Below are 17,803 nucleotides of genomic sequence, written 5' to 3'. Positions count from 1 at the left end.
GGATATTGTCATATGCCATTCTGGACTCTCAACTCTAAATCTGCTTCTCTGGATATCTGGATCTCAAATGATCTGATCTATCTTTATCTTCCTTCCAGAATCCAAACCCTATATCAGCACCCAACCCCATTTAGACTGCCCCTGTCTCCAGACTCCAGTTAACCATGTTTCCCTTCTGATTATTGATCCATTACATACATTTCATTTCCAGTGTTCATTATTTGTGATCTGTCCTACTTACTAATAGACTTTGCATATGCTTTATACATAGCCTTTATGTTTGCTGATTGATCCCTATATGATACCTACAGTATATAAACCTCCTGTAACTCTTGGAAATATTCCAGTTCAAATATCATCTTAGTTCCTGCTCATTCCTGTGTCCTCCAGACTCGAGACAAGTCTCTTGTCATATTTCAAGTCTTAGGATTGCATCCTAGACTACATTTCTGACTCTACCTTAAGGTAGTCTATCCTCTATTAGTTTCTAGTCCAGACTTCATCCAGATTAGTCTTATCCACTTGCCCAAGTAACATCCAGACGTCTGTCAGATTTATCCCACATTTCAGATCTGGATGTCTGTTGTCCGCCCTAGTCAAATCCCAGAAACTCTGGATGACTGTTCTAGCCCCCGGAAATTAAGGGCATATACTTGGGAAAGGGGCACAGCATATGAGCTGAGGCCAAGCCCTTGTGATCTGACCCCCTTGAGCATGCAAGCTTAACAGATATACCATATTAGGTGATGTTTTGGATGTTGTGGTGTAATTCCTACACTGTGTGGCTGAAAAATGCGAAAGTGTGGAGTGTAGGAATAAAATGTGGGGAAGCCCTGATATAAGGAAGTGACCAAAATAGGATGTGTTTTGTGAATTTCCACTTTTGGAAGCCAAAATTGCGGTCATAACATAGGAATATATCCCCTACCAAATCTGGAATGTGTCCTGACATTTGAAAAATAGCTGAGTTTCAAAAATGCAAAAAATGCGAAAAATGCAGCTGTGATATCTGGTGAGAATGGATATATCCCAGCTGGGTGGATAACTAGACTTAAAGATGTATTGGACTTTTAGGGCTATAGTCCACTTAGGATATATCTATATAACAGTATGGGCTGTAAATACCCTGCTGACTCCTGTCCCTCCTGCCCTGAACTGCCTTATGGCTGATGTACCAAAGCCACTGGTGCATCAATCTTTATTATTCTACTAGTATATATGTTTATCAATACTTAATATTATTGCTTCTGATACATAGCTAATTACTTAATATAGCAATTTCACATATAGATCTTGATATGTGCATCTTCTGCTACATCGAGAACAATTGTAGATGTGGGCATGTTATTCACAATACATAACATGCTATAAAAATGACATGTCATTTTATTTGCTGCATGTAGTGTCAGCTGTAGATGGACACTTTATGTGTTAATTACCATTAATGATTTACCTTGTACTTTAGGTTATTACAATTTCTCTGCATGTAGTGTCAGCCCTAGATGGGTACTTTATTTATCAACTTGTACTTTGGATTACTACATTTTTCACCACATGTAGTGTCAGCCCTAGATGGGTTACTGTATTTATCAACTTGTACTTTAGATTACTATATTTTTCACCACATATAGTGCCAGCTCTAGATGGGTACTTGTTTTTATACCTTGCACATCTAGATTACTGCATATATACATCTTTATTAGTAAAAAACCTCTAGAAAACCTGTTCCTCAACCCAACCTACCTAGAAAAATGCTACATAATGCACAGGCTAGAGGGATGATGACATCAAGATAAATGGACCTGATGAAGTGAGACAATAGTCAGCACACAGATTACTAGTGAAGATGATGCAGGTGACTCACATTCCATTTCTCTTTGCAGGATCCATGGATCCAAGCTGCAAAATATAGATATTTTTGAGGCACAGGTCATGTGGCACATTGTCAAGCTTGATGGAGTCATTGTAGCACTGATGAGGCAAGGAGAGGCAACAGTTATGCATGATGGCACTATGCACATGCTTTGTGCTGCCTCAGACATAGGCTCCAGACAAGGCAGAGGTGATACATCCTTGCTGGACTTCATAAAGGCCAGCATTGGGCCGAATCTGATGTAATATCTTGTTATAGAACTGACAGGCAGATGCAATAATGGCAGGGGGTATTGGTTTTCCATCATTTAGCACCATGTTGATGTCATTATTGTCATCATCCATTCTGTTGGGATGTTGTTGACCACATGTTATATTCATTTGAACCTTTCTGATGAATGTCTTGAAGTGAGGGAGAATAGAATCAGCCTGCAGGTGGCCATACTTGTGCAAGATAACTTAAGGATACACATTGATCTTCGCAGTGTGCTCATTGTCAATGTCAAGAATATCTGTGTCCACATCTAGGTACTCATCATGAGCAACATGCAAAGAGAACAGCTGAGGAATTATTTCCAGGTTAATGAGAATACCACATTTGGGGGCATCCACATGAGTCCTACCCATCAAACAAGGGATGCAGCAACCATCCTCATTATGGACATTGATCTCCTTACAGGTTGCTGCTTTGCAGAGAGGAAGTGTTAGAAGGTCCACAGGCTGCCTGACATCAGGATCCAGAGAGTTGTATATGACATTGTGTATAGCAAGAATATTATTGACAGGAACCTTGACCCAGCCTCTTATGACCTCACAACTGAATCAGATTAAAATTACATAGAGGAAGGGATATCAGCTGTTAATGTCATATTATAAATAAGAGTGAAAGACACACAATATATGGGTGGCAATGGCCATGGACAAGTAACAAATGTGACTGTAATCACATTCAAGGTTCCAGTTTCAAGCCTCCACATGAAGAGCATGTTGGTCAGAACTGGTGATAGGCTAGTTTTGCCTGTAATGACAGGTGACAGATACAGGGATGTGCTGTTAAAGCCACCCATCCTTCAACCAAGATGGGAGTGCATTAGCAATGAAATCATCATATTGAATCTTCATCATCTGTGTTAAGGTTGTGTGCTCAAGGGAGTCAGATCACAAGGGCTTGGCCTCAGCTTGTATGCTGTGCCCCTTTCCTAAGTATGTGCCCTTAATTTCCAGGGGCTAGAATAGTCATCCAGAGTTTCCTGGGATTTGACTAGGGCGGATAACGGACATCTGGATCTGAAACATGAGATAAATCCGACGGACGTCCAGATGTTACTTGGACAAGTGGATAAGGCTAATCTGGACAAAGTCCAGACTAGAAACTAACAGGGGATAGACTACCCTAAGGTAGAGTTGGAGATGTAGTCTAGGATGCAATCCTAAGACTCAGAATATGACAAGAGACTTGGCTCAAGTCTGGAGGACACAGGAATGAGCAGGAACTAAGATGATATTCAAACTGAAGTATTTCCAAGAGTTACAGGAGGTCTATATACTGTAGGTATCATATAGGAATCAGTCAGCAAACACAAAGGCTATGTATGAAGCATATGCAAAGTCTATTAGTAAGTAGGACAGATCACAAATAATGAACACTGGAAATGAAATGTATGTAATGGATCAATAATCAGAAGGGAAACATGGTTAACTGGAGTCTGGAGACAGGGGAAGTCTAAATGGGGTTGGGCACTGATATAGAGTTTGGATTCTGGAAGGAAGATAAAGATAGATCAGATCATTTGAGATCCAGATGTCCAGAGAAGTGGATTTAGAGTTGAGGGTCCAGAATGGCATATGACAATCTAGATGAGCAGCAAGACATCCTGCAAGCACAAGGTGATCATATGCTGGTCACTGATCAAGACAAACACATTGAAAAAATGAGACATTAGCAGCAGTGATCATAATAATCAGAAGTGCAGGACAATAAATAACAATGCCCATTCAGAGCTGGATCTGGTTGGGTCAGACCTATGAGAGATACTGATATTCTCCCATCCAGGTATGGCTCTGGACATGGGGAGCAAGAGAAAAAAACATGGTGGAACATATGTACAGTACATTAGTGTTACAAACTAGGATAGTTCTAACAACAGACAACTCAATAAGAATCAGGACCTCTGTTGAGATTCTACATAAGGTGATAAGCCAAATGTTCAAGGTAAGCTAAGACAGAGGGAGTGCCTCTGACTTAAAGTACAGTTCAGACGACTTAGGATTGGTAGTCCTAAGTGAAGGAAGTTCCAGGTAAAACCCAGTAAGATTAAAGTAAAGAACTATACAGGATAGAGTCACATATTTATAGGGAATAACTATGAAGGGTTTAGGGCAGGTGTGAGTAAGTAAGAATATGAGCATATGCCTAATATGGATGAAGTGATGAAGTCAGAGATACAAGAAAGGAAATGAACACATAGACAGACACATAGACAGCATCTAATGGTGGCAGTAGTGGCACATGATGTAATATAGTAAGTGTAAGCATGAGTCAGATGGAAGTAATAGAGATGAGAGAAGAAAAAGTACAGCAGGGCAGGGTGTATTGTAACAATTAGTCACATCTTCAATCTTCCACTCATGGAAGTCCGAGTGAGGTCCATATGAATATATGATGTGGATGGGCATTGAAGGAATCTGACTGAGAAGGGCAGCAAGGAACATGAGGCCCATGTGATAATGCATGGACATCAAATGAGTATTGCCATGCTTCTCACTGAGAAAAGGACTCTTATTGGCAAGGTCAATATCTTCAATGTTGCTGATAGGACAGAAGCCCAGCCACAACTCAGTCAACTGACTCTCTCCAATAGCCATCATTGAACCTGTGAGATTGAATCTGAGTTTGCCAAACTCTGGACAAAACTGACAAGACTGAAGATGTAGATTCAGGGTAAGGGTGTAATTGTGATCAGCAAGGGTATTTGGGAGAAATGTGTTAGTGCTTAGAGCCTTTCCACAAAAGCTTGGGATCATCACTGTACAACTTAAGGTTGGGGTCGAGAATTACATTAACACAAAAAATGAAGGAGCTTGATAGCAGAGGCACAGTCCTTAAGATGAAACATCCTCTCAAGGCTGGAGAGGTTGAGCATAGTAAGTGGTGTTTGCTCCTAGGTGGGACCATTGCCAGGAGTACCTTCCTGGTGCAAGAACAACCCATCAAATATGGCATCTTGAGGAACAGCTTTATCATCATTGACCTCCTGCACAACAGGGATGTCATCAAGATCAAATGGACAGGGAGCTGCAGTATAAATATCAATATCATCATCCAAATCAAAGTCTTCATTGGACCTGACAACAAAAAAGTCAGAAAGTACATTGACGAGAACAGAAACAGGGAAGGCTCACATATAAGCAAGGTCAGAGTTAGGGTCCATCATGAAATGAGTGGGGGTGTATGAATGAAACAATGAGGTATGAGGACACCTGCAATAAAATCAGATATAAAAGCTATGTTTGTGTCAGGGTCAGCACAAATATATATGAACAAGTGACTTCAGACTCAGATGATCAATTTAACTTTACAAAGGAAGACAGGACAGACGATGAATGAATGAATGGTCCAGAACTTGGGTCAAATAGCTCACACAATGATGATGTCAGAATGCTAACTCTAAATGATATATGAATAGACTCAATCTATTGTCTGCTGAGCATGGTCATGATGGGAAAAGAAGATAACAGAATATAGTCACAGGAAGGACATACCACTCACTGGACTTGTCTGTCTGGGAGCATAAGAGTAGAGTGTAGGGAAACCAGCCATTCAGAACAGGCAAATAGAAGCATGCCTTGAATTTATAGTTAGAGTTTGCAAAGACAAATGAGCCAGACCTTGGGATCTGAAAATGAAGAGCAACCGGAAGCAAGATATAATTGAAATCGTTAATGTAGACAGTGCAGAATACAGAATAGGGAACAATGATATGAAGAGCATTGAAAGACAAGGTAGAGAAAATGAAACATCAGAAATTCAAAGAAAGAATGCTGGCTGTACAAACCTTTGGGATGGTAACCACAAAGAAAAATGCAGTTTCTGATGATATGAAATAGGTCTGGGCTGACTTGGTGCAGTATAAGCATCCACTGTCAGTGCACAACACATGTGTTGAAATACAGCTGGTCACCAGATGGTTCAGTATGTCTTAAGTCAATCACCTGGGCTCCAATTGTTCAAGTCAGGTGGACAATTGACAGCCCATGAGTGAATAGCATAGCATTGTAGACAAATTTCTGAGTATAACTCCTGTAATATGATATGATCACAAAACAGATGAGACAGTAAAGATGAAAATGTGTAGTTGAACTTGGATAGCAAAGAACAGCACACAGTTGAATGTGTGGGACAAGAAGGGAGAACAGCTCAAATGTAAAGAACAATGATATAACAACAAAGGAAAAGTCAACAAGAGTGAATGAAAACAAGCAAGAGTATGAGATTTAGAAGTCAGGAAGGGTGTCAATGACATCAGTGGATGATTCAGCTCAAACATTGGAGCATTTGCATTTCTTCTTGTCGTCCAGTAAAGGGAGGACTGCAAGTACATACATACATTGAATGAATAATAAGGGATATCAGACAAGGTAAACACAGAGCAAAAGGATATAGACCATTCAAAGCATGATTGTGAGAACACTTAAAGGAGGAAGAGGCCTCTGATGGAGCAACAGACAACCTAACAATACAAAAGGGTGTAGCACCCCAACCACAAGCAGACTTGGAAGGATCACAAGAAGATGTTGGAGTAGCACAGGGAGTGGGCACATGTTTGGGACACACTGACATCCAGGGAGTTAGGTTCTACTTTCATCACAAAGGTGGATGAAGAAAGACTTACCACTACAATGCTGGCTTTCATAGGTATCAAGTTTGGCAGGTAGCTGGGCATCTGTCATGATCTGTGTAGCATTGTCAGTGTCCTCAGTGTGATCTTGAGTGCATGATGTCTGTTTGTTGACAATGCTGGAGAGTGGGCTAGGTGTATCAAGATTGATGTTGTCAATACCTTTGTTTAAGTTATGCACCACATCCAGGACCAACACTGGATGAGGTGGGCCAGAGAAATCCAGACAAGGAAGCACATCTAGCATCTCATGGTCACCATCATTGTCTGTGAAGGGTTAGGGCACATCTGGTGTTAACTTTGTATGAGCACTTACCTTGCTGTTGTGTGAGTTGTTCTGTGGGGTTGTAGTCAACAGTGAAAGGGTCATGCATGTATCAGCCTCAGGCAGGGTCAGAACTGGATATGCAACACATACTTTTGCCAGGTGGAGTGAACAGGTCTGGATGATCACAAAAGATGCACATGTTAGTTATCTACTAAAGGTTCAACTACTCTACTAGCTTGCAGAGCAGAAGAAAGAAAGAAGGCTCTCACTCTGGGGTGAGAGAAAAGCCTCTAACTCTCTAAATGTTAGTCAAAGTGTGCCAAGCAGTGTGTTTGACCCTTAGGAGAAGCAAGGAAAACAAATATCCACAAAGTGATGCTAAGTCAACTCTGGTAAAGCACGCACAGGAATGTTGAGCACATAGGAGTGCAAAGCATGGGAATAAGGCACATGTGGTGTGTGGACATATATAAACTGGTAGAGGGTATGAAGACATGAACTGAGGCTGCTGAGTGATGACTAATGATAATGGACTTGCTGCTGAGGGCTAGGGCAACGACTAATGCATACTGACTGAAGATGATAGATTCTGACTCTAGATGACTACTGACCTGATAGTGGTTCTATGAAAATTTCCTAGGCAATAGGTCAGCTGTGCCTAGGTGCACTCCCAGGGCTCAGAAGCAAATAGGAAGCACTGAGTGTATGTAAATGATGTAAATAAGGGTCTATGATGAAATAAAATATCATACAATACCAGACATGGTCTGACAGTGAGAAATAAATGAAAAGGACTCACTAGGGAACTGGTTGGACAATGGATGGAGGCTTCAGGATGCTGTGCAACAAAGTATGACCAAGTGTGGGAAGAGTGTGCTAAGCACATATGTGATGTCATAGTGGGAAAGCATTGCACCTCTTGTATATTTCATAGGATAGTCAGAGAGTGAGTTATACACTAGACTAATTGTCATGAGTTGAAATATGTGCAATCTACACCTGGAGAAATCTCATTCTCTACACCACATCTAGATTAGAGTGTATATGCACTGAACATGTACATGCAGGATCATCACAAGGTGGGACTGAAATAGGAATTTATAGGTAAGCCTCATACAGTGTCATATCTGGATGCACAAGGTACTAACCAGGATTGCATGTCTTGCATGCTATAGGTTTGGGGTGAGGTTTGGGGCAGACAGGTTCATTAATGGTATCCTCTGCACCCTGTATGTTGATGTCCTCATTTGATGCATCCAACCCTGTCATCAAGGTCAGTATATTTTACATTGTTTAGTAGGTGTGACACTTGCCTTTGCCTTTGTTTTCCAAAACATCAACTGTTTGCTTTGGCAACTCAGGATGATTGGGTGGCTTGCCTTTACCCTTGCCTGGTGTATACTGTTCCTTGACCTTAGATGTTGATTTCACTCAAGGTTTAGACATTGCAGGATGCAGGGGAGGGTCATTGTCCTCAGTCTGCTCTTCATCATCATCATCATCCTGTTGACCCTCTTCCTCATCTCCATCCATGTCTTGGCCACTCTGTCCATCAGCTTCATCTATGTCTATGTCAACTGTACACATCCTTCTCACCTTTAATTCTAGGGAGACTGAGGTCAGTTGCATGGATGCAGGGATTGAATTGATAGGTGTCTATCCCTGTTGACTGTCAAAGATGTATGTGAGACATGATGAATGCAAGTGTCTGTTAAGTGCAGAGTGAGCAACCACTTAGCCTCCAAAAACACAGATTAGAGTCATTGTCTCCCCTGCATCAAGATACTACTCTCAATGCACAGTGACTGATGGGGTTAAACCCTGATTGATGCCAGTGCATCCAGACATGACTCCAGATGCAGCAGATACCTGCAGAGATACTAACCCATCCCATCCAGTGCTGCCTCTAGATGGGCTAGAGTTAAATGTATGCACCTGCCCAAGTTTGTTCAGCATGTCAGCTACTTCCATCACAATAGGGCTGTTCTTGTGGGGTGAGATGCATGACATTGGCATGGCAGCAATTTGGTTCATCAACTTGATGATGGTGTCCCAATCCACTGTTTCAGCTGCCAGTCAGCAATTTGTCTCAAACTGCTCCTTCCACATATCTTTGTCCATCATCAGCTCCACATTGACTAATGGCTTTGGCACTTTGATCCCATCCCAATAGGTCCACCATTGCAGGAAAGCCAGTGCTCCTGCAGTCACAGGGTTCAGTTTGCTCTGAGGCAGATACTGATTCATGTCTTTTTCCAGCTGCAATCACAGATTCCACACCATTGAATCTTACAGCACTTTGCATCAGTACTTGGCTGCAAAGTTCATTTCCAGGATGATGCCTTCAGTCACCAGTATGGCCTTTTGCACTGCATTCTTCTTCATAGATGGTCTTTACCAGTCCTATCCTGTCACTATCACCGCTGGCATGTCATATATCACCATTGTTGATGGCTGCATATTCTTCACTCCTCTGCCTATGTGCAAGTTGATGGTATTGAACAGTGCTGTTGCCTTAGTGTCCATTAACTTGGATGCTTTGCCCCATTGCACTTGCCAGGCTGCTTTGGTCATGGGCCTTTTGACCATCTTGCTCTTCACCTCTGGGGTCAACATGTTGTTATGCAGTTGCAGCATCATATTTGATTATTCTTCCCACAATGTGGTCCATATCTGCTGAACACTCATTGGTGAGTGCATCATCTTTTGCCTTCCTCGTCTCAACTCACTGCTTGAACAGTGCACTCCTTAGTATGCACTCCTTGTGCATGCTCAACCACATGAAACAATGCTGCTGTAGCACTGTTGATGGCATGTATGTTGGGGAGATATGTCTTCATGATATCCATAAGTAGCTCAAACCACTGAGTACCCAACTTTGCTCCATTGGAGCCCATGTTTTTCAAATGAACTTAACATCTTGTTCACCTCCATTGACTTCTGGGGTCAGTTATTATAGGTGCTAAACATTATCTAATTTTTCATCTGCAGTAGGTCAATTTTACCAATACCAATCTCAGCTGTTTCAAGTGCCTTGTCTAAATGCTGGATTTTGGCAGCTTGGTCATTCTTATTCTGTTTGGCTTTGACAGGATGCATATCCAATTTGAATGCATTCCTACCTGTTATTAACTTTGTAAGTTGTTGGATTGCTTTAATAAAATCATTGCTTCTCTCCCCTTCAGTATATGTCACTCACCGGTGATTCTGTGACATTCTTTTTTGCCTTTCCTTTGCATGGCAGCATTGTGTTATTATCAGAATGTTGTGTGATCAGTAGATTCAGAGTATTATTAGCCCTTGGTCTTATTGATCATCTTAAATCATTGCTTACTCATTATTTTCCCTCCTGCCCTGAACTGCCTTGTGTTTGATGCACACATGTCTTTAATTCTTGCCAAAAAGTATATACTTGTTGTATCAAATACTCTAACCTGGTGCATGATATATATAGACAGCTGATAATAGACATCTCAAATATACATATCAAATAATAATAATAATAATCAATCTACAAATAATATACACACACTTACATTGACCTCATCCAGTTCTGGGACTGGATGAGGTAGATGAGATGTATGTGTATGTGTATGTATTATGATTGTGCATCCAGTACCAGTACTGCATGAGGTAGATGAGATGTATGTGTATATATGGTTGGCACATCCAGACCTGGGTCTACATGGGGTACTGTTTATGATAGGTCACACATCCAGTATTGTACATATTTCTGTCTACTTTTTGAAAACCTGTATATAACCTGTTCCTAAACCCAACTTAATACTTACAAAAATCATGTATAATTATCATTGGCCCTTGTTATTTCAGTGTTGTAAGATATTTACATATAAGGTCTGACAATACACCAATGATGTTGCATTGCATGCAAAGATCAATGTACTTGACTGTGCTGTGCAACTGAAATAACATCTGGTCTCAGTGCACAATGGAGTCCAAGAGATACAGTAACAGTAAGCATTGTATCTAGTTATGTGCATGATGTAATGTATCTACTAGTCTGCAAGGCATCCATTCAGATGCTTCAATGTGTGCTCCAATTCCATACAGGCTTCCTCAGCCCTGCAGTGCATGTCTTGCATTTCAGCCAGATGCCACTCAATGTACTTCAACTTTGCCTCCAGTCTCACCCATTCTTTCTCACCCAGAGGCTTGTTGACCCAACCAGATAGCTGCTCATCCAAAGTGACAACTTTGTCAGAGGAGTCAGAATATTGAGACTCTGAGTCAGATCTGTCATCAGAGTATGGATCTTTGGCCTCTTTCTCAACAACTGAGCCATGTGTTTGTGAATGTAGAATCAGAACATAAGGAAACAAGAACTTATCATTGCTATACCTGTTCTGGCAGGCTATGCATGCTTTGCCCACCATGGATTGACATCTTGAGTTCCTGCTTGTGCAGTATTTGCAGCCCTGACATCTTATGTCAACTGCCCTCATGATAGCACAGATACATGGCCTAGGGCCTGCAATTACAATGTGTGATTGATGTTAGAGGATGGGGTGTCAGAGGTGCAGCAATTACTTACCTGGCAACAATGAACACCACTTACAGCATCTCTTACATGGTAATTCAGGGACAGTCACATAGCATGGTTTGTTCTCAGCCATGCATGATTCACACCTGGGAGCTCTCAGCATGAAGGAAGCAACTTGACTTATAGATGAGCACTAGGAAGAGATGAGTTTAAATGTTGAGTGATGGAGGTGGGAAATGAAAAGATAGACCTTGAACATTCAAATAGTGCCAGAAAATACTAAATGTCCACTCAGTGGTTATTCCTGAATAGGTGGATTGTGAGCAGTCAGCCACAGATGCTCAGGAGCCACAATCACTGTGGGAATGAGTTTTTATCACTATAGGGTTGAAGTAGAAGTAGTGAAGATAAATACACAATACCCACATAATTGTGAATGTGAGAATACTCAGTGCCCAGAGTAGAAAAAGGTGACTGTTTGACCCACAATCCAGGGGTGGGCTAAGCAACATGTTCAAGGAGGGATGACTTCCCCAGCACCTAACCCAATATGATAATTACATCTGAACACTAGTCATTTGAACCTGCTTTTGATCTGAATATTAGAGCAAGCTCAGTCTGACCTGCTCTGATTGATTATTAGGAAAATGAAAGTCTGAATAAGGTAGAGATACAATGTCTATGATGCTTCTATAGATTCATGCTCCTCATGGTGCACTATCCTGGGTAGTAATTGATTGCTCCCTGGCCCTCACTTCCTTTCCTCTCCTCCTTCCTAGTGCCAATATTTGCAACTAGTCAATATTGCCCCAGCGGTGCAGTAGCAAATGCAGTTTAAAGTACTGGAGCAATGCATCAGCATAGTCAATAGCAGATGACTGAACCTTACCATGCCCCACTGCCAGTTGCTATTATTTACTTACTAGAGACCATGGGCTGCCACAGTGTTGTGAGTGTTTTTTGAATGGTCTACAATGGGAAGCATCAAAGGACATGAGCAATACATGTTGATCTATGAAGAATCAACATATCACTATCCTTATGCAGCCTGTAGACCAGTAAATCAGAACCTTTCCAGAATGTCATAATAATTAACTGGGATGCCTTCCAATCCTGCACCAGTCATCAGACCTATGTGCACAGAGGCAGTATATGTATGGAAGTGTGAACAAAAACACCAGCACTAATGATGAGATTGGGAGCTATACCCAACCACTCACCAAACTAAAGTTCTCAGCAAGGGGAAACACCTTACACTTGCTGTAGCTTGGCAAGAAGATAAATTTTTTAATCAAAAGCCTGTCTCAACACTTCCAAAGTATTCAGTGTAGCCTCTTCCCAAGTCAGGTTTGCTTAGCCTTTCTTGTTTCAAACTCTTTTCCATAAACAGGGTTTTCTCCAGACACTCCTCCTTTATATGATTGAGCCATGTATGAACTTGTGTATGGGTTTCATGGGAGATCACTGATGGTGGTACCTCAGGAATTGTTTTCCATGTCAGTTTTTTCTACTAATGCCTGTTAGAACATATTTTTGCTATACTAACTGAAGTCAGCTTTGTTGATTCTTGGACATGTGTGGATGCAGTGATCCTTGTCTTATGAATTCATTGGGATCTTGCCATGGTATTTCACCTCAGGTAGTAGGGCAGGAGGCTCTGTCTCTCTCTTAAGAAGACTATGAATGCATGAGGTGTTTGTTCAGAAAATAACAGTGAATGTCTTATATTGGACTACAGCATCATCAATGATAAACCACACCCTCAAGCTCCATCCTCAAGCATTACAACATGACTCAAGAGAACATGGAGAAACTCATCATTTCTCATCTGACTTATCTCAAGCACTTCCACACATGTGTGAATTAGTTCAATAAAACTCCTCCACCTCCATGCCATGTTATCAAGCTTGTGTTTATACCAGAGGTCTTGTTTTGCAAGGGACTCCTGCATATTCTGGACACCCTCCTCCAGTTATCTCTGCTTCAACAAGGATTCCATGATTAACCTCTTCATCTCCTGGAGCATGTTAATTATCTTCGGCCTTCCCTCCTCTAGTCATGTAACATGTGTGATGAGTAGTACTGCTTTTTGACCCTGCTTGCCTGTCACATGAGTTGCAGTGAGAGAAACAGTGATAGTTGACATGACTATAGTCGATGAAGCAGTGTGTATGGAGAGCACTTGGTAATACTGTGCAGGAAAGAGTAAGGGGTGAAGACAAAAACACAACAATTTATATTGTAGGCACATGCTGAGTCATGGTATTGTGTTGGAACTTCATTGTTTCATTGTGCCATTATACATGCACATTTATTCATTCTCTACTGCAGCTTGCACACTGTGTCATTTGGCAGAAAACTGTTGAAAGTTTGTCAATTGAAGGCTGGTGAGTTGTGTGGAGAGCATCCATTTCTGCTTGCTATCCTTGCAATGTGTCATCACAACAGTTCTGCTACAAGGGGGCAGAAGAAACCATCAAAGGGTAAGGGTAGTTAGATTACAAAGAAAAGAAAGAGAAGGAGCTGAGAGGGTATAGGGTGATATGGGGGTGGGGGCTAGTAATGAGGTGTTATTTATAACGAATGGCCTACTAGAATTTGGTGTAAGTCACAACACTGCTAATTGAACATCCCAACCAAAAACATAACCAGTGAGAAAGTTGTCACCACAGGGCACTCAACATTTGTCATTAATGGGAGAATCATGAATCCTTGGATATTTAGGTTGGAAGCTCAAACACTCAACATTAAATCATCAGTGCAACAAAGACATGGAAGCTACAACACACTATTTCCTTTTGGCCTGCCATTAATATCACCAAGCTATCAAGTGTGAGAAGCAAAGGCACTTCTGGTTGATGTACAGTGGCTCAAAAAAGTGTCCCAATGTTTGTGAGTCTTCATGTAATTGCTTCATTGTGAGTTAGGGAATAGGAATATGACTCAGCTATAGGGAGGCATCAGAAAGCTCTGCTTCTTTGCGCTGTCTTTGTTCCCTATAGCGTGGGAATCTGACATTAGTGTGTGAAAATATAGACATTTTAATCTGGTGACTCATTGGGACACTTTTTTGACTTTTAATTTGATCAATACAATCTCTATAATTCTTGTTACAGTGCCCCACTCTTTTTCCCATCATCACTGTGGACTCCTATATGGCTGTACTTCTAACACTTCCTTTTCACTGTGCTGTTTCCTCATGGTCTTCCTTATCTCCTGATTCATACCTTGTTTTTCCCATGAACCTTCCTTTCCTAGTAGTTGTTACCCTTTGCCTAGCATGGTCTGTACACAATTCCTTTACGTATATAAACTCTAGTTACCACTTGTATTTTCTTTAACTTGAATCTACTCAGTTCTCTTTGATACTTGAACTCTAGCTCCTTGGGAAGGAGGCTAGCCATTGTCCTGTTTGAACTCTAGATCCTGCAGGAGTCTAGACAATTTCTCCTGAGAGGCATTGACTTGATAAGGCTTAGTCCTTGATCAACCTTGATCCTTGATTCCTTTATTGGAACGACACTCTATCTGAGTTTGTAACAATTCTAGTACTTGGTGTGTTCTCCTGTTGCTCTAATAACCTCTACCACTCTTATAAATATACTATCTATCAATTCCTAGCATTGCCCATTAATAATCTTCTCCCACTATGCTGTAACTCCCTCCCATAGCTGAAATAGCTCCTATTCTTATTCTCAGCTCCTCTCATCTGTCTACCAGGCAGATTTCTACTACAGCTGGTCTGGGCAGGAATACTGTTGCTAGACTTATCAAAATGGCCATTCTAATTAAGGAAAATATCAAATCACATCACCCTTTTAAGCTTATACCATATAGCAAAGATCTTTTGTATATCACATTTTGACCAGGCAGGCTGCTAATGCTACTCAAGCCATCAAATGCATTGATTCCATCATCCACATCATTGTCTCCACTCAAATAGTCAGGAATGCTCTTAAGGCAGCCACCCTTAAAGCTAAAACCAAGAAGAAAAGCTTCTATCTTCAGCCAATGGAGGGAGGAGACTAGCTTTTGTTCTAAAGCACCAGTACTGGACTTTGAGAACTGAAATAGAGATATCTGGTTGGATGAGATGAAAACCAAGAGGATAGGGTCAAATGGCCAGAAATATGTATGGGAAAAGGCAGAAGAACTACTTGGACAAAGAGAAGTCAAAGAAATACTCAAATTTAGAGGATAAAACTTGATAATATTGGGCTATATAAGGTGAAATAGAGTAGGAATTCTCCATGAGCTGGAGGGGAGGATAAATGTAGAGCAGTACATCTCAATTTTGGAGGAGTGTCTGCTTAGAAGCATGTGGAAATCAGAAATCATTGAAGAAGACACTATCTTCTAATAGGATAATAATCTCAAGCATACTCCAAGCCAGCTACCAAATGGTTTGAAAACAATGATATTACTATTCTGTCATAGCAAGCACAGTCTTCAGACCTCAACCCTGCTGAACAGCTCTGGAAATTGCTCAGGATATTACTTGCAGTATATCAAGATCCTTCATAGGGGCTATTTCAGCTATGGGAGGGAGTTACAGCATAGTGGGGGAAGATTATTAATGGACAATGCTAGGAATTGATAGATAGTATTTTTATAAGAGTGGTAGAGGTTATTAGAGCAACAGGAGGACACACCAAGTACTAGAATTATAGAGATTGTATTGATCAAATTGAAAGTCAAAAAAGTGTCCAATGAGTCACCAGATTAAAATGTCTATATTTTCACACACTAATGTCAGATTCCCACGCTATAGGGAACAAAGACAGCGCAAAGAAGCAGAGCTTTCTGATGCCTCCCTATAGCTGAGTCATATTCCTATTCCCTAACTCACAATGAAGCAATTACATGAAGACTCACAAACATTGGGACACTTTTTTGAGCCACTGTAGGTATTGTACAGCTCTTAATTTTGACTTGCAACTATTAGAATGTATGTATTCACATCACCTACTAAATGGTAACTTAGGTAGTGTTACTTGGTATCTCTGTACATCAACAATAGTGCAAGGAAACAGATCCTGCCATTCCTTGGTATATTGTTTATACATTCAAGTGGTGATCTTAAGCATTTCAATGCCATCTTTCATTACTTGAATGCACTGTTGCTTAGTAGTCTCCTCCTGAATCCCATAGTCTATAAGCCACTCAATCTTCCCCCTCTGTCTCTCTATGTCTGCCTGAAGCCATTGGAAATCATTGTACAGCCTATAACAATAGCTAACCTGCTAGTACAGCAATTCTACTTCTAGTTCTTAAACAGTGTTGCTGCTTCATTCAACCTCCAGCTCATGTTTAACCCTTGACAGTTCCTCCCTATCCCTATCATGAGTGCTAGCCTCTTCCAGGTACTTGACACACTCCTGCAAGCACTCAATTGTCTTCTGCAACTCATTCATAGACAAGGGTAATATCATAGTCCTTCTCATCCTGGAATTCACATGAAATAATGATTTGCATAGAAGTGTGATTGTAATATAACTTGTAATGTGGTGTATCCTAGTTAAGAAGCCTCATGCACTGCTGTTCATTGGTGGAGCAGGTCCACCCTTTGCATGCTGTTTTCTTGTGTACTTGAATATGTTGAATAATGACACTAACAGGTGCAGGTGGATGAATAAGCAAGGAGAGGAATTCCAGAGTATGGTAATTTTAAGTACAAATAAATTATATGTGCTAGCACACACAACAAACAGACAGATCCCCATTAAAGGAGAGCATGCAGGCTAATTTGCTAGTTAACATGCTTATTTGGTGGCTTGGATCATGTAGGAAACACCATATATGTTAGGATCCTCACTCTGACCATGGAATCTCAATGTGTCTCAGAGTGTATGGCCTGTGGAGGCAAGGAAACCTCCAACACTATAATTTATGGCTGGAAAGAGGGTGCATAGACAGGCATATAATCTAGCTAGGTGTCAGATGTCTCAGAATCCAGGCACAGCTGAGATATAACCAACAATGACCTGAATTCTAAGAGAAAAGACCAGCACTATATCAGAAAGAAAAGAAGTCTGGCAGATGCTGCTGCACATACACTAAGCACATCCATTAGCCTACTGAATGCCTGGAAAGAAGCACCACAGCACTTTCCATGAGCTACAAGTGACTTGAGTATGTAAGACTATCCACTACTTCCTTATTGCCTCAGGGTTTGCAAAATAGTGCCATGCACTTCAGAATGAACTAGGCCTCCAAGCTAGTCATCTTAAGAATCTGTTGAATATCTGACAATATATCAAACCA

The 17,803-nt window shown here is 41.0% G+C and overlaps 3 protein-coding genes across 3 annotated transcripts; all 3 read right to left on the bottom strand.

The window, feature by feature from the left end:
- Nucleotides 1–1,713: 1,713 nt before the first annotated feature.
- Nucleotides 1,714–2,790, bottom strand: BJ212DRAFT_1304851 (uncharacterized protein; the record flags this gene model as incomplete). Its single annotated transcript, XM_041333682.1, has 5 exons — nucleotides 1,714–1,743; nucleotides 1,865–1,899; nucleotides 2,139–2,301; nucleotides 2,344–2,689; nucleotides 2,768–2,790. 5 exons carry the CDS (start codon nucleotides 2,788–2,790, stop codon nucleotides 1,714–1,716), a joined length of 597 nt encoding a protein of 198 aa, XP_041186244.1.
- A 2,243-nt stretch (nucleotides 2,791–5,033) lies between these two features.
- Nucleotides 5,034–7,144, bottom strand: BJ212DRAFT_1487391 (uncharacterized protein; the record flags this gene model as incomplete). The annotated part of the gene is made up of 5 exons (XM_041341274.1): nucleotides 5,034–5,217; nucleotides 5,275–5,352; nucleotides 6,645–6,705; nucleotides 6,765–7,037; nucleotides 7,087–7,144. 5 exons carry the CDS (start codon nucleotides 7,142–7,144, stop codon nucleotides 5,034–5,036), a joined length of 654 nt encoding a protein of 217 aa, XP_041186243.1.
- Nucleotides 7,145–8,181: 1,037 nt separating this feature from the next.
- On the bottom strand, nucleotides 8,182–10,277 carry BJ212DRAFT_1304849 (uncharacterized protein; the record flags this gene model as incomplete). Its single annotated transcript, XM_041333681.1, has 10 exons — nucleotides 8,182–8,300; nucleotides 8,327–8,439; nucleotides 8,483–8,606; nucleotides 8,635–8,700; nucleotides 8,924–8,973; nucleotides 9,146–9,297; nucleotides 9,481–9,639; nucleotides 9,768–9,919; nucleotides 10,044–10,160; nucleotides 10,238–10,277. The coding sequence occupies 10 exons, from the start codon at nucleotides 10,275–10,277 to the stop codon at nucleotides 8,182–8,184; spliced, it is 1,092 nt and encodes a 363-aa protein (XP_041186242.1).
- Between the last annotated feature and the right edge of the window lie 7,526 nt (nucleotides 10,278–17,803).

This window comes from Suillus subaureus (genome assembly GCF_016647635.1).
Source record: "Suillus subaureus strain MN1 chromosome Unknown BJ212scaffold_80, whole genome shotgun sequence".
Classification (NCBI taxonomy): Eukaryota; Fungi; Basidiomycota; class Agaricomycetes; order Boletales; family Suillaceae; genus Suillus; species Suillus subaureus.
This window is presented reverse-complemented; position numbering and strand designations above follow the sequence as displayed.